Raw genomic sequence first — 14570 nt, forward strand, 5'->3', positions numbered from 1 at the left:
ATGACTCTTTTTTGTAATGTGCAAATCTTTTGTAAAGTGCTTTTATATGTATTGCCCCATACTTCAACAGAATAGGACAGATATGGATCAATAAGTGCATAGTACAATATTTGAAGTGATTTCTGATCTAAAACATGTTTAGCTTTGCCCAGTATTCCAATACTTTTGGATAATTTGGAGCACACATATTTTACATGAGGCTTCCAACAGAGTTTATGATCAATTAAAACACCAAGAAACTTAATTTCATAAACTCTTTCAATTTCCACATTTTCAATTTCCAGACATACCTTTTGCTTAATTTGATGATTTCCAAATATCATGAACTTAGTTTTATTCAGGTTTAATGATAATTTGTTTTCATCAAACCAACACTTTAGTTTTAGCAATTCACTTTTGACCATCAATAATAGTTGCTGCAAATCTCCCCCTGAGCATAAAATATTTGTGTCATCTGCAAAAATCACCATTTTTAAAATATTAGACACTTTCCATATATCGTTAATGTATAAAATAAATAATTTGGGTCCCAAGATAGATCCCTGTGGGACACCGCAGGTGATGTTCAAGCACATTGATTTGTAATTGCCTAATTGGACAAACTGCTTCCTATTACTGATGTAGCTTTGTAACCAAGTGAGTGCTACCCCTCTGACACCATACCGCTCCATTTTTTTTAGCAATATTCCATGATCAATCGTGTCAAAAGCCTTTTTTAGGTCAATGAAAACACCCACTGCATATTTTCTTTTATCAATGCATCCTGTTATATCTTCTACTAGCTCCATTAGAGCCATGGAAGTTGATCTAGATGATCTAAAACCGTACTGACTGTCATTTAGTAAGTTATGTTTGTCAATAAAATCGTCTAATCTTTGCACAAATAACTTCTCCAGTATCTTTGAGAACTGTGACAGTAAGGAAACAGGTCTATAATTTGTGAATAAATGTTTATCGCCAGCTTTGTATAATGGAATCACTTTGGCCAGTTTCATTTTTTCTGGGAAGGTGCCTGTTTTAAATGATAAATTACACATATGAGTAAGTGGATCCGCTATTCCCTCAATTATTTTCTTTACGAGTGACATGTCGATGTCATTCCAATCTGTGGAAGTTTTGTTGGCACTTCTATTTATAATAGCAATAATTTCCCTTTTATCAACAATTCCCAAAGATATTGAATTTGCATTACTCTCGCCACATTCCATTTGAGCTAGTTTCTTTCCAGTATCTTTTATATCTTTAGCAAGATTAGGACCAACATCAACAAAAAAGCTATTAAAACCATCAACCACCTCCTTCATTGTAACAATTTCCCTTCCTTTATCTGTAAAGTGATCAGGCCATGTTTGATTTATTTGTTTATTTCTAATAATACTATTTAATATACTCCATATACCTTTAATGTTATTTTTATTCTTTTCTAATAATTTGGTATAATAATCCTTTTTGCATGTTCTCATAATAGTTAATAATTTATTCTTATATTTCTTATATTTGAACTCTGCCTCTTTCGTTTTATTTTTTATAAACAGTCTATACAAGCTATTCTTTTTTTTACATGCATTTTGAAGCCCCTTGGTCATCCATGGGTTTTCTGCATATCGGTTCTTGGTGCTATAATGTTTCAGAGGGCAGTGCTTATCATATAGATCTGTGAATGTATCTAAAAATAAGTCATACGCCTTATCTACCTCTGTTTCATTATATACATTGGTCCAAGTGCAATTGATTAGATCATTTTTTAAAGCAGCTATAGATTCTTCAGTCCTTATTCTCTTGTATTTGATTTCCTTTAATTCCCTCTTTTTTATATAATTACATTCATAGATAAGAAAGACAGGCAGGTGATCACTAATGTCATTCATTAAAATTCCACTTATCACTATATAAGATATTAATTTAAAAGTCTAATAGACACAGGCACGAGCAGCTATTTGGTATTTAATTGCTATTTACTTAGTTGGTCTTTAGTAGTGCAGTGTGTTGTTGAGGTTTATTACAACTGAAGGGAATAAATGCCCAGACAAAGTTCATTGTGGAGAGCAGACGGCTTAGTCAAAGCAGTAGAGTGACTTTGAACCCCCCCATCCCAATGAATAAACTTGAAACTTCTACTCTACTACTCCTACTACTACTAATAAACTGTGATTAATAATCTAATAACAGTTTATCCATTTCTGCTGACAAAAATTTGGTACATAATTTGATGGATTGAATTCTGTGTTTAACACAGCAAAAGTAAAATAAATGAATGAAGAAAATTGCATTGTAACAGTAGCTGGCCATAGGCCACCCAGCCACAGGCAATCGATCCATTTTCTAGTGCCCCCTGGTGGTCGTCTCACATACTGCAGTAGACTTTGCCTCAAGTCCTCATGCATTCAGGTGTGTTTGTGACTCTGTTAAATGTTTGTAGTTTAAGTATGTGTGAGAAGGATTGGAAGAAAATCTGAATTAATCATTGAGTTTGATTTAATTTCAGTGTCATTCACACTGTTCATGTGTATCCCCAGTTATCTTAGCGATTTAGACCGTGTGACAGCAGAGGATTATGTTCCCACCCAGCAAGATGTGCTGAGGGTCCGTGTTCCCACTACGGGTATAATAGAGTACCCGTTTGACCTGGAGAACGCCATCTTCAGGTACCCCCAAGGCACCAGGACTGCAGCATCCCCACAGCTAAGACATAAACCACTGATGCCTGTCAGTACGGAGACAAATTGGCTCAAGGGAGGCGAGATTTATGGTAGCCATTAAAAAAAAAAAAAAAAAAAAGTCCATGCAACAAAATTCTACTGAATAAACAAAAGTTGTGCTAAGGGGTGTAAATGGAAATGTTTGTCTGATGAGATATCAGTGGTTTGTGTACACGATCGTGCAGAGGTTCTGGCTCCAGGATACCGCCCAAGGCCAGACATGCTGCACTCAACTGTGTGGGGAGAAGCCACAAAATATCAGATGAAGAAGGATTAATCAGTGATGTCAAAGATTCCCCAGGAATGCACTGCAGGGCGAGGGGCGTGCCACACAGGAGGACGCTTCAAAATAAGAAATCAATAAATGACTGAATTTGCACATTTTTAGGCTTTCTTGCCTTTTCAAAATTGTAATTCCTGTTTATCCTTGATGTCAAAACTGTTCAATCCTTCTTCACGAGATACTAGAGCCACTGTTGCTGCTGCTGAAGACACTGCTGCTGTCGCCGACTTCCACCTCACCCACTACGCCATAACCCAACCATTTATTTATTTATTTATTACAATTTGTAACAAAAGTTCCGTATCAAGCAGTTGGCAAATCTCAAAAGTTGAATGGGTTTATGGAAAGAGAGTTGGTGGAACAGTGGCACAAACTAACTCCTTTTTTTTCTGTGATGTGGCTTTTTTTTTCTGTGAATCTTCTTCTACAGGACTGATCCACACTTTCTTGGAATTGCGAGGGGGGGGTAATTGTCTGTCATGCTTTATATAACTGTTCTCCTGTCTTCTTTCCCCCCTTTTTTATATCTCTCACTTTTTTTCCCCTGACTGGCTGGCCTGTAGCTATCTTTCGGATCTGGATCGTATTTCAGATTCCAACTATCTTCCCACTCAGCAGGATGTACTCAGGGTCCGCATCCCCACTACAGGGATCATAGAGTACCCCTTCGACTTGCAGAGCATCATTTTCAGGTAGAAAGACGCCCATCGTGCTGCCGGCTCCTTTTCGGGTTTTTGTCATGATATAATAATCTCATTCAATGTCCCCTCAACCCGCCATCCCCAGCTGATTGCCCCGCCCCCCCTGTCTGATTCCCATAAATAATTTTTTCTGTCCTTCTCTATTGATGAAAACAGCTGTTTTTGACCGTATCCCATTCCTATCCCGCTTTCTACTTCTGCAAAGAAAAAAAAAGATGATGTTTATGCTTAAATCTATATTTAATGGGCATACTCTTACCTGCTGCCACCATCAACAATCATACAACACAGAATAATAACCCCAAACCAACACAGTCCTACATTCTGGTGCCCAGTCTCTGTAAATGGGTCATCTCCTTTTTTCTTCCTCCTTTCCTCCCCGGCTGTCACAAGAAACGAGGTCGTCTTCTCCGCTGTGGAGGAATGTTATTTTGGGCAGTGGGTCCTGGAGGGCCTTTATTCGCCCCGGGTCTCTGTGGACCTCAGTAGACTGGGCCACCACCAGGGGGCATCGCAGCGTTGGAAATTGTTCAGCTTTCTTGGACAATGTCGCACCTTTTTGCCTCGGCAGTCCACGTTTTGAACACCCGGGCGAGGCATCTAAATAGTTCTGGGGACATTTTATTAGTTGCACCATTCTTCAAGAGTTCGTTTGACTGTGAAGATCTTACTCAATCATTTGTCATAAATGAAGGATTAATGAAACTGGGACCTGAACTCCCTGAAGAGAAAGAGAAAGAGATGACATTGTCAAGGAGAAACTTGGAAAACCCGAAGTCTTACAAAGAAACTTGCACTTTCTAATGTTGCTGTGTGAGTCGCGTCAGTAACTGACAGCCTCCCTGCTTGTGCTCAAATTGATTTATACTCATTTTCGTCTTGGTATCGATTTCAACCGTTGCAACTCGGCTTCCTGCCCGTTGCGGCTCTCAAGCTTTTCCTCGTGCCCTGCTTTCCAGTTTTTCTTGTTGCCCTTGAATTGATGTCTCCTGCCCCTCCAACAAGTCCCCAAGTCCGTTTTGATAAAGTTATATGTTATAATGAAATGCGACATACTAGGGCTGTTCGATTTTGCCCAAAAATAAAATCTCGATTTTTTTCTCTCAAAATCCGATTTTCGATTATGATTATTTTGTGAATTGACAAAAGGCAAAGAAATGATTTCAAATATGCTGTTTTTTTATTAAACATTTGCCCCATTGGGCTTTAAGTGCAAACTTTGCTCTTATTAAACCAAAAATGAATGAATAAAGTGCAAAACTCTGTAAAATAAGTTGAAAAAAAGTTTAAAAAAATATAATAAAATATAAAGTTTTATCTCTGGAAAAAAAAAATCAGCAAATCAGCACTTGCAAACATACAGTAAGTTATATTTCCAATTAAATAAAACAAGACATTTTCTAATTAAACTAAACTGGGTCTTTGCATGCTAAATAATAATGCAACCCATGAAGGAGGTAGAGGTGTGTAATGTCAGTCATTACATTTGCTATTCACATTTGCAAGTTTTTTGCAAGGAACACGAGCCGGTCTACGGCATCTGGCTTGAGGGATGCCCGGTGGCATGTTCCAACGCCCCCTCCTACACTAAAGAGCCTCTCCGATGGGGCACTTGTCACAGGTATTGAGAGGTATTTCCATCAATCATTAATATGTGTGCAGACAAGGTAAAAAAAAAAAAAAAAGTGAAAAATCGATTTTACGAGTTTCACGTTTTAACATCGTTCTAATTACATAATCGCGATTACGATTTAAAATCGATTAATCGAACAGCCCTACGACACACCCATATAGCCGAAAAGAAATCAGCGCTCCCTGACCTTCCAACTCCACCGTAGCTCATTAGCAATATAATCTGATTGCTTTGCATATATGACACTATATAAAATCCCAGAACAGTACCACACTTTAGCTTAGTGTGATTATTGAAAATGATGAACTGAGTGGGATTCCTTTAACTGATTCTTGATCTGTATGAAGCAGAAAACTTTTCTGTCTGCATGAATCTCTCACAAATACAGAAGCACATTCAGACTTCCAGTTCATTTTATTCATTTATTTATTTACTGGTGTGCTCATTCTTGCCACTAGACACTTTTACACACAGGCTAGAGAACTGGCTTGATTTGAATTGAATGCACCGTCTTCTTCAGGTGTTGAATCCATCAGGTGTGTTATTTAACCTGTGATCAGTCTTAAAATGAAATTAACAGGAGTGCAAAATAATCTTTCCACGACCATTTGGGACCCAGAATACATGATGAGCCTACTTTTTCATATTTCCTTAAACGGGAGTAAAAATATACCTGTATAGGTCCCTGGATGAGAGACTTTCTATTTAATGAGGTCAAGAGCTAAAGACAGCAGAAGTCGTATTATGAAACTGCTGAATTATTATCATCAGCAGTATATGCAGGTACGGTCCAAATCTGGTATAGTTGTCTCAGAATATGCATCCTGATGGATTCAAAACTGTGTCAAAACAGCATCAACTATCTCCGCAAAGAGCTTAGAAGTTATTTTCACCAGTTTAACACTAATCGCTATCAGTCATATGATCTTTAAATAGATCTTTTTAACCTGAACTGGGCCACCTGGGCTTCTATTCTAATACGGTTCTCTCTTTCTTGCTTTTGCACTCATCCTCCTCTCCACCTTTATCTCACCGCCAGGATGGTGGATGTAGGAGGTCAGAGATCAGAGAGGAGGAAATGGATTCACTGCTTCGAGAATGTCACCTCCATTATGTTTCTGGTGGCGCTGAGTGAGTATGACCAGGTCCTGGTGGAGTCGGACAATGAGGTGAGTGGAGAGAAATTACACCGCGTCTATCTGCTACACCTCGGGGGGGGGGGGGGGGGCAAAATTACACTCAGATTATACTTATTATTATAATTATATGCGTATATTTTTTTTATCGCTACTGTTTTTTTCACACAAGTTCTTTGGCTTTTATTTTTGTTGTGAAAACGCATCTTGAGACGCTGTCTTGCACATCCACATCAAGCAAGATTAGTCTCATGATTGTTTTCCTCTACTTGGTCCTTCAGAACCGCATGGAGGAGAGCAAGGCCCTGTTCAGGACGATCATCACCTACCCGTGGTTTCAAAACTCCTCCGTCATTCTGTTCCTCAACAAGAAGGACCTCCTAGAGGAGAAGATCTCCTACTCCCATTTGGTCGATTACTTTCCCGAATTTGATGGTGAGAGATTTTATATTTGTGTTGAATAAGCAAATGCATCATGACAGCAGTTTTACAATGTTTATGCGAAACGCTATAACAGGTCTCACTTTAGTTTACTTGTATCTCGTGTGTCTATTCTGGCCACGTTCAGGTCCGAGTTTTCTTTCAGGTAAACTTTGGGAGAAGTCGTTTGAAAGGATACTTTAAAGACGCAGAATAAAATGTAGTGTTTATTCAGTCGTACCAGTAGTACCAGCCCATCTTTAAATACCATCTATGTTGCAAAAGGACTCTGCTGTGTTGAGCTCTCACCTGCGGGGCCGGCTCTCCACATTTACCTCATGTACTGTACTGTATCTGGACTCGCACATTGTTACCGTTTTTAATCTGACATTCAAGATAAAGGGATGAGTTAAAGATTCAACCTCTCATCTTTTAGAGAGGACATCAGATGGTCTTTTCCAGGCATTTTTGTGTTTATGTGGGGTACTAATGAGTTAACTTTGGACCCGTGACACCTCCAAATAGTTTGTAATTTCCTTAGAAGAAGGTAGTCCCTCCTCACCTTTTATAATTGATTTATTTTACATCCTAAAATAAAGTCATATTCAGAGCTTACAGCATGAAATGAGGGGGTAAAACACACAGAGGGGGTGTGATATTATGTACAAATAAGGCCTTTAGTCGAACAAGGTTATTTTAGTTTACCGACTATATCGCAGAAGACAAAACTGTGTGGAAATGTACCATCACCTCACATTCAGACAGATGCAGCAAAGCTGATTCGGTCACTTCTTCCACCAACAAACTGATTTAATCCTAAGTGTTCTGCATAAGTTAGTCGAGACTTTTTGAACTTAAAAAAAAATTTGATTTTAGCTGGATTTTACGCTTACTTGACCGCCCAGTTAGGTTTAATTCAAGACGAGACTAAAGATAGAAAACTCCAGAACATGTAACGACTGACAAACGGCTACATTAAAGACTTGGCAGAGAATCACAGGGCAGGAGCTTATTCTGTACTGACGTCAGTGGATTCCAGACTTGTTTCAGTGGTCCTCTACAAGTTGGTAAATGTCAACAACAGTTTATTGTTTTATTAATTAGTCAATAAATCTTGTATATTAAATCATAATTTATCCGATGGCTAGAAAATAAATGGTTGGTGTACAAATACTTGACCTTCTGCGGGTTTGTTTGATGACTACAAGCTCGTCCAAGGCAACTGGGGTAGCCGGAGCTTTATATAGTTCAAAGTAGCGTATTTTCCGCTCACTTAAAATCTTGAAATTTTCTCAAAGTATATAATATTTTTATAATCCGTGCACCTTATGTATGTTTTTTGTTGTGCTTACTGCCCTCAAAAAATGTTATGAGGTACGCTGTGCTCAAAAATGGTGCAGTTTTAGTGTGACTTTCGCAAGCAACGAAGCCGCTCAGCTTGATCGATGGTCGAACCGTTCAGCTGACACGTTAAAGTCGGTCCTTGGCTGGATACGGGTTGCAGCGTCAGACAACGGTAGATAACTAATTATCTAGTGCTGGCAAGCAACCATCATCTAACATCTAGTCAATGTTACCTTACTATAATCAAACGTCAAGCCAACATTAGGTTTTTAGCGTAAACTCCATTTTGAAATCTACATCATAATCTAATGTTAGAAAACAACGTTGTTCCAACCTCACACTAACTCCAGATGTCCGGTATCGCTGGCAACGATGAACCAATCAGAGAACAGGATGCAGTACGACGCTTACCTCCACTTTTATTTGTGGAAGACGAATAATTTAAAATGTGAGTTTATTTTTCTGTATTAGTTAAAACTGATCGATATTCTGAGTTATTGTGAAAGAGTTGAATAAAGTTCGACTCTCCAAACTGTTTTGTTTCGCTTTATGGGCCTGATTTACTAAAGGTTTGCGTGCGTAAAAACCTGTGCAAACTTGACAGCACCCGCAAACCAATGTGCGAGCTGATCTACTAACAGCGTGCAAAGACGACTGCGTCTCTGAAATGCGCAAAATTGCACACGCAATTCAGTTAGTACTTTTGCCCTGATGAATAATCAATATGGGTGACAATATTGTGACTTGTGACTGTGCATTCCATCCAGACTCTCCATGGCGCAGAGTTTGCGCTCGCAAACCGTAAGACACGCAACACCTAATTTAAATACTGCTGTTTGCACCTGTTATCAATTGCGCACGCAATCTTAGTTGATCACCCGCAAACCTCGCAACAACAGCACGCGCAAACTTTTTCAGTGCACACGCAATTAAGTACTCTTTATTTAGGATCTTAGTAAATCGGGCCCTATATGTTTTATCATGCACCTCAAAACCCGGTGCACCTTATGTATGAAAATAGACCTGTTCATTGAGATTGCACCTGTAATGGTCTGCAAAATACGGTAGCTGTGTAGCATTAAAAGAAAATAGTGAGAGTAGGGTGGCTGTCCCTGTCCCCATGGATCCCATCGTCAGCATAACTCTCTTTGACCACAGATGTTGAAGGAAACTGTTTCTTTAGGGTCAGAAATCCTGATGTACAATATGAGATGCAGATGTCATGATTCATATCAAAAGCTGGCCATTCCAGCGCTAACATGGATTTATCCTTCTCCACGCTTAGGTCCTCAGAGGGATGCCCAGGCGGCACGGGAATTCATCCTCAAAATGTTTGTGGACTTGAACCCCGACAGCGACAAGATCATCTACTCTCACTTCACCTGTGCCACGGACACTGAGAACATCCGCTTCGTGTTTGCAGCTGTCAAAGACACCATCCTACAGCTCAATCTCAAAGAGTACAACCTGGTGTGAAGGCTTACGTACGATGCACATCTCTGCCCCGGCGCACAAATGCACACCTCTTTTGGGAATGTGCCGTCAACTCCACATGCATTACACAGCACACCAGTTTGGCTTTTACACTCAAGCACACACACGCAGACACACGGTTAAAAACAGAACCATTGCTTTTCCGATTTTTTTTTTCTTTTTTTTTTTTCCCCTCCTCCCCCTCTTCTTTTTTCTTCTTGCAGTAATTCACAGATCACTCCGCCCCATCTGTGAACTCGCTCCCTCCCCCCTTTCACCAAAACCTCTTCCTCGTCCTTCTATCGGCAGCTTGTGTCAGCGTCTTCAGCCCTCCAAAAGCTGCTCCGTGTGTCAGACTTGGCCCTGGCTCCGGCACATTTCTTCTGGCGCACAAACCTTTCACACGGGCTATATAATGACTGGAAGGGATTTTCGGCATTTGTGTGAATCCGTATTTGGGGCAGCGCTGCTTGGCAGGGAACTGTGTTTTAGTTAGTGGGGGGGGGGGCAAAAAAAAAAAAAAAAAACGAATTCCAAGAGCCCCAAGAGTCGGCCCCGAGCTACACGAGATCAGATCCTCCGTTGTCTCCTCTTCTGCCTCTGTGGGAGGAGTTGAGTTCTTCATCTTCTGACATCATCCGAGGACCAGCAGTGCTGACGAAGAGATGCCTCAGAGCGACTCGGCCAGGATGTGAGACGGCACATCAGATACGAGGGGATGGAGCTGCGGATTCTGTCTCTGCCTCACATCTATGAATGTACTCCCGGTGTGAGCATCGCTGTTGCAAAAAAATAAAAAATAGAAATGTATATAATGAAGTAAATGCGTATGTAAACACTAAAGACAAAAAGCAAGAGGGGGGGGGGCGAAACATAGCTAATCAAAATCTGTTCGTTGCAGAGATTTTTTTAACATGTTTTTAATGATAGAAATTTGTTGCTACGTCTAATTCTATTTAACAGTGACTAAGTGAAGGGGTGTTAAGAAATGAAAACATTTATTTAAAAAAAAAATGCAAATAAAAAATAGGAAAAAAAAAAAGCAACACAAGTATACTTTAAAGATCTGTTTTCTTTATCACACGCTTCCCTCCTTGACTTGTAAACCCCTGCATCTTCGATTTGAGACACTAACAGCAGGTAAAAAAAAAAAAAAAAAACGTAGGTGTATTTATTTACATTTTTTTTGGAGGTTGGCGATCTGATCGGGGGAAGCAGTTAGAGAGGAATGTCATCTGTGTTTGTGCAGAGCGCATCTGAAGCTCGGGTTTTGAGCTGTTCATTAAACCAAGTAAAACCCAGCATGCACACCTGCCGAGGTTAAAGGAGCGCACGTTCGCATCTCTGACATCGTACCGGCGCCACTCAGCCGTCCAATCAGACGCGCGTCTTTTATCAGGATGTGCTTCGGTTTAATTCCACTTTATTTTTTCTTTTCTGTTTTTTTTTTTTTTCCGTATATATTCACTTTATCAAAAAATAATGGGGGGGGGGGTTAATGAAGCTTTTACAGGAAACACTTTAAAGCCTGAAAATGTTTGTGTATATTTGTAAATACATATACACAAAACACTTCTGTACAAAAACACTCTGTGGTACACCTTTTTTTTGTTTCTTTTTTGGCAAAAAAGAAAAAACAACCCCATTACAATAGTATTTTTCTTTGAATATATGGTAGTATTAATACTGTGATTATGGATTTTGTTGACTTGATTAATAGGATTACTCGGAGCTGAGTTGTCGTGGAGACGGAAACGGTCGCAGGCTCTTCGTCAAGCAGCCTGAGAACTTCACACTGCTGCACCAGCTCTGAACAGAGTAAAACTAAGACGGCTTAAAGAAAAAAAAAACTTCACAGAATGGTGACACTATGATTTTAAGAGTAATTACAGATTTTCTTTTCTTTTCTTTTTTTTTTTGTATTTATATAATTTATGGACCAGGTTTGGAGGTGATAAATTTGACTGCTTGTGATTCTGTCATGTTGAAGGGCTCCTTTTCTCATGGCAGAGACTACTTGAGTCTGAACTGCTGTAAAGAAAAAAGAAAAAAAAAAGAAGAAAAAAATGAAAACAAAAAAGAAAATAATGAATGTCTGGTTATAATAAGGTATTATCTCTGCTTTCTATTTCTTGGTGACATTTCTAGTTGTAATTACCATCACATCTCCACTCATGATGATACTGTTCTGTTTCTTTGAGAGCCCTCACAATTTTTTTAACACGTTATTTCCTCTTGGGTTGTAGATGCAGCGCTGTAATACGTACCTAGAAGAAAAATGTATAATACAAACATAAGTGGGTTTTTTTCTTTGTTTTTTTTTTTTTTTTTTTTCACCCTCTGCATTATTTTCCAGTTTCTGGATGCTTACTTTGAATAGTACCAGTGAAGTGCAGATAATTTTTTTTTTTTCTCAGTTGACCTACGCATCATCCTCATTAAGGGCTATCACGGTCTATCAGACAGCAGGGAGTGGAGCGGAGCGCAGGACCAGGGCGAACCAAGTCATTCACGGCTAATAGTTGTTCATAAATGGAGATTATTCGCAGTCTGCGCTTATTAAGAAGTTTAAGCAGAGTGTTAATGAAAATGCAAGTGGTGTATGTATATATTTAGTGTGTGTGTGTGTGTGTGTGTGCGTGTGTGTATAGAGAGAGAGAGAGAAGGAAGGAAGGGAAGAGAGTTTTCCAACACTAGGCAGGCTTCTTGAAGTATTTCTTTAGGTCCTTTGGCCCCTCTCTGCCCTTCACTACAGTTTGTTTGCATTGGTATCACAGTGTTGCTTGTAAGACTTCAAGCAGTATAAAGCTTTTCTGTAAAGACACTACTACCACGACGAGTATTGCATGCCCCCCCCCACCCCAAAGTATTTGAGTTGGAGCTGATGGCTAAGTAGTTTATCTTTGCACCTGCATTCATTTCTACTTAGGAAGGCAACCAGAAAGAGGATTTTAAAGAACCAAGAGCTATTACATTTTTGACGAGCAGGGGCGAATTTGATCCATCTTTTTTTTCTTTGAAATCCTTTACATTTGTTTTTCTTCATTCCGTATATGAATTTGTTTTTTGAAGAAGCAAAATTGAAATAGTGCTTTAACAGTTAGGATTCATGTGAAAGTGTTTCAAACTTAATGGTGTTAGAATACATTATACATAAAAACGCCACTTAACTGCCATCTCATCTGTCGAAACTGACACTAACCTCCTGCCGAAGAGGCCAACTGTTGGAGAATAATGTAAAGAGGATCAGGGTGCCAGTATTGAAGCGACGTGATAAACGAGGCAGCATACCCAAGTATTTATCAGTAGTTAATATTTACTGTGTGTTGAGTGCAGCTCACTTTTATGGTTTCAACCCACGTATTTGTTAACTCTACCAGTCTGGCACTATTAAAGGGCCGTGTAGGTGTTCCATAGTGCACAGCCCACTGTCTCGGTATGTTTTTGGCACATGTCTTATCAAGTGCAGCCTGTAAGAAAGATAAATCTCTTCAATCTTTTCGGTTTTGAAGCATTAAGTGAGAAGATTGGGTTGGTTTTTCATGACATTACTTATTTATTGCCTTTAGCTGACTTGAATAACAGAATATGCTGATGCCGGCGCTCTACAGCTTATACAGCTGCAGCTCTTTGACTCTTGGATGGCCAGGTTTGTTTTAGATCCCTTCCTGTGAGCTTGCTGTTGAAATAAGAGGACGTTTTCTTGTGAACATCAGTATGGAGTTGGTGCACACTCAGCATAGAGCTTGTTCCCTTTTTTTGTGATTCTTGATTTCTTTTCTTTTGTCTATAATAAGACATTACCAGAACACTATATATTAGGACCACTTGATTATTTTTATTTTTTTCCTCAGTTCAATGACAGCTGAAGGTCAATTGTGTAGTGCTGTGTATAAAAAATGCTGTTTTTTTTGGTTTGTTTTTTTTAATTAATATTATTTTGTATGTAAACCAAAATGTAAATGATGTATTATACTGAGTGTGCCAACCCCACTCTCTCTAGAGCAAGGCTCTCTCTAAGTGCCAACGCTGTGGTCATTATCAGAAGGGCCACCACATGAGGTGGCCCCCTTTCTAAAACACCAGAGACTAAAAGTATAGAGATGATTAAGAACACAAAGACTTTATTCTGTATTTAAGATTGAAGATTTAAAAGATAATCTGATATTGTTTTGTTTTTCTTTTCTTTCTTTTTTTTAAGAAACTGTAATTATTACTGCATGTGCTGTTTATTTTGTGCTGGAAGTGAGGGCTTGGATGTTTTCATTGAAGAGCCCTTTTAATGAAGGGGGGTTCAATCAATTATCGATTTATTGATTTTACGTAACTATTGCCATATTTTTATGTGTTTCATGTATTTGTTTCAGCCACTGTTGCCTGATCCTCATTCAAACATGAACATGACTTATAATCATTGCCGCCTTCTAAGAGAGAAACATAATGACAAGGTATCTGTTTTAAATCGAAATAAATTTGTTCCTATACTTGCCGAGGTTGTCTTGAGTGGGTTTCGTGAGAGTGTATGGAAGACACGGCTGTGAAAAGGTTCCCGCCTCGTGGGTGAGTTTAGTGATCCTGCTGGCATTTCCCAGCAGACCACAGTAAGTAGGTGGCGCTCTCTCGCAGACCGGTAGAAGGTCTCCAGCATCTTGCAGCACATGTTAAAGCAGGGGTGTCAAACTCATTTTGCTTGGCGGGCCGGATTTGACCAATTCTTTTCTCGCGGGCTGCACGCTCAAAATAACAAAAACGGCGCGACAATTTTTTTTTCTAATTCTTTTTTTTTTTTATTGTTATCTAATCCAATATCAGTTTAGTTAATTTTAAAGGAAATATGCACTTTGTTTACACTCTAATTATGTAAAATATATTTCTTCAGGA

At 39.1% G+C, this 14570-nt stretch overlaps 1 protein-coding gene across 1 annotated transcript in view; it reads left to right on the forward strand.

Annotated features, from left to right (window-relative positions):
• gna11b (guanine nucleotide binding protein (G protein), alpha 11b (Gq class)) overlaps positions 1–14178 on the forward strand; it is a 36064-nt gene extending 21886 nt beyond the window's left edge. Inside the window, exons 4-7 of the mRNA XM_061743884.1 lie at positions 3546–3674; positions 6356–6485; positions 6734–6887; positions 9502–14178. Coding sequence (XP_061599868.1) covers positions 3546–3674; positions 6356–6485; positions 6734–6887; positions 9502–9692 — 604 coding nt within the window. The 3' untranslated portion in view covers positions 9693–14178. The remainder of the gene's footprint in view (positions 1–3545; positions 3675–6355; positions 6486–6733; positions 6888–9501) is intronic.
• The last annotated feature ends 392 nt before the right edge of the window (positions 14179–14570 follow it).

Source organism: Cololabis saira, chromosome 16, assembly GCF_033807715.1.
Source record: "Cololabis saira isolate AMF1-May2022 chromosome 16, fColSai1.1, whole genome shotgun sequence".
NCBI classification, from domain to species: Eukaryota; Metazoa; Chordata; class Actinopteri; order Beloniformes; family Belonidae; genus Cololabis; species Cololabis saira.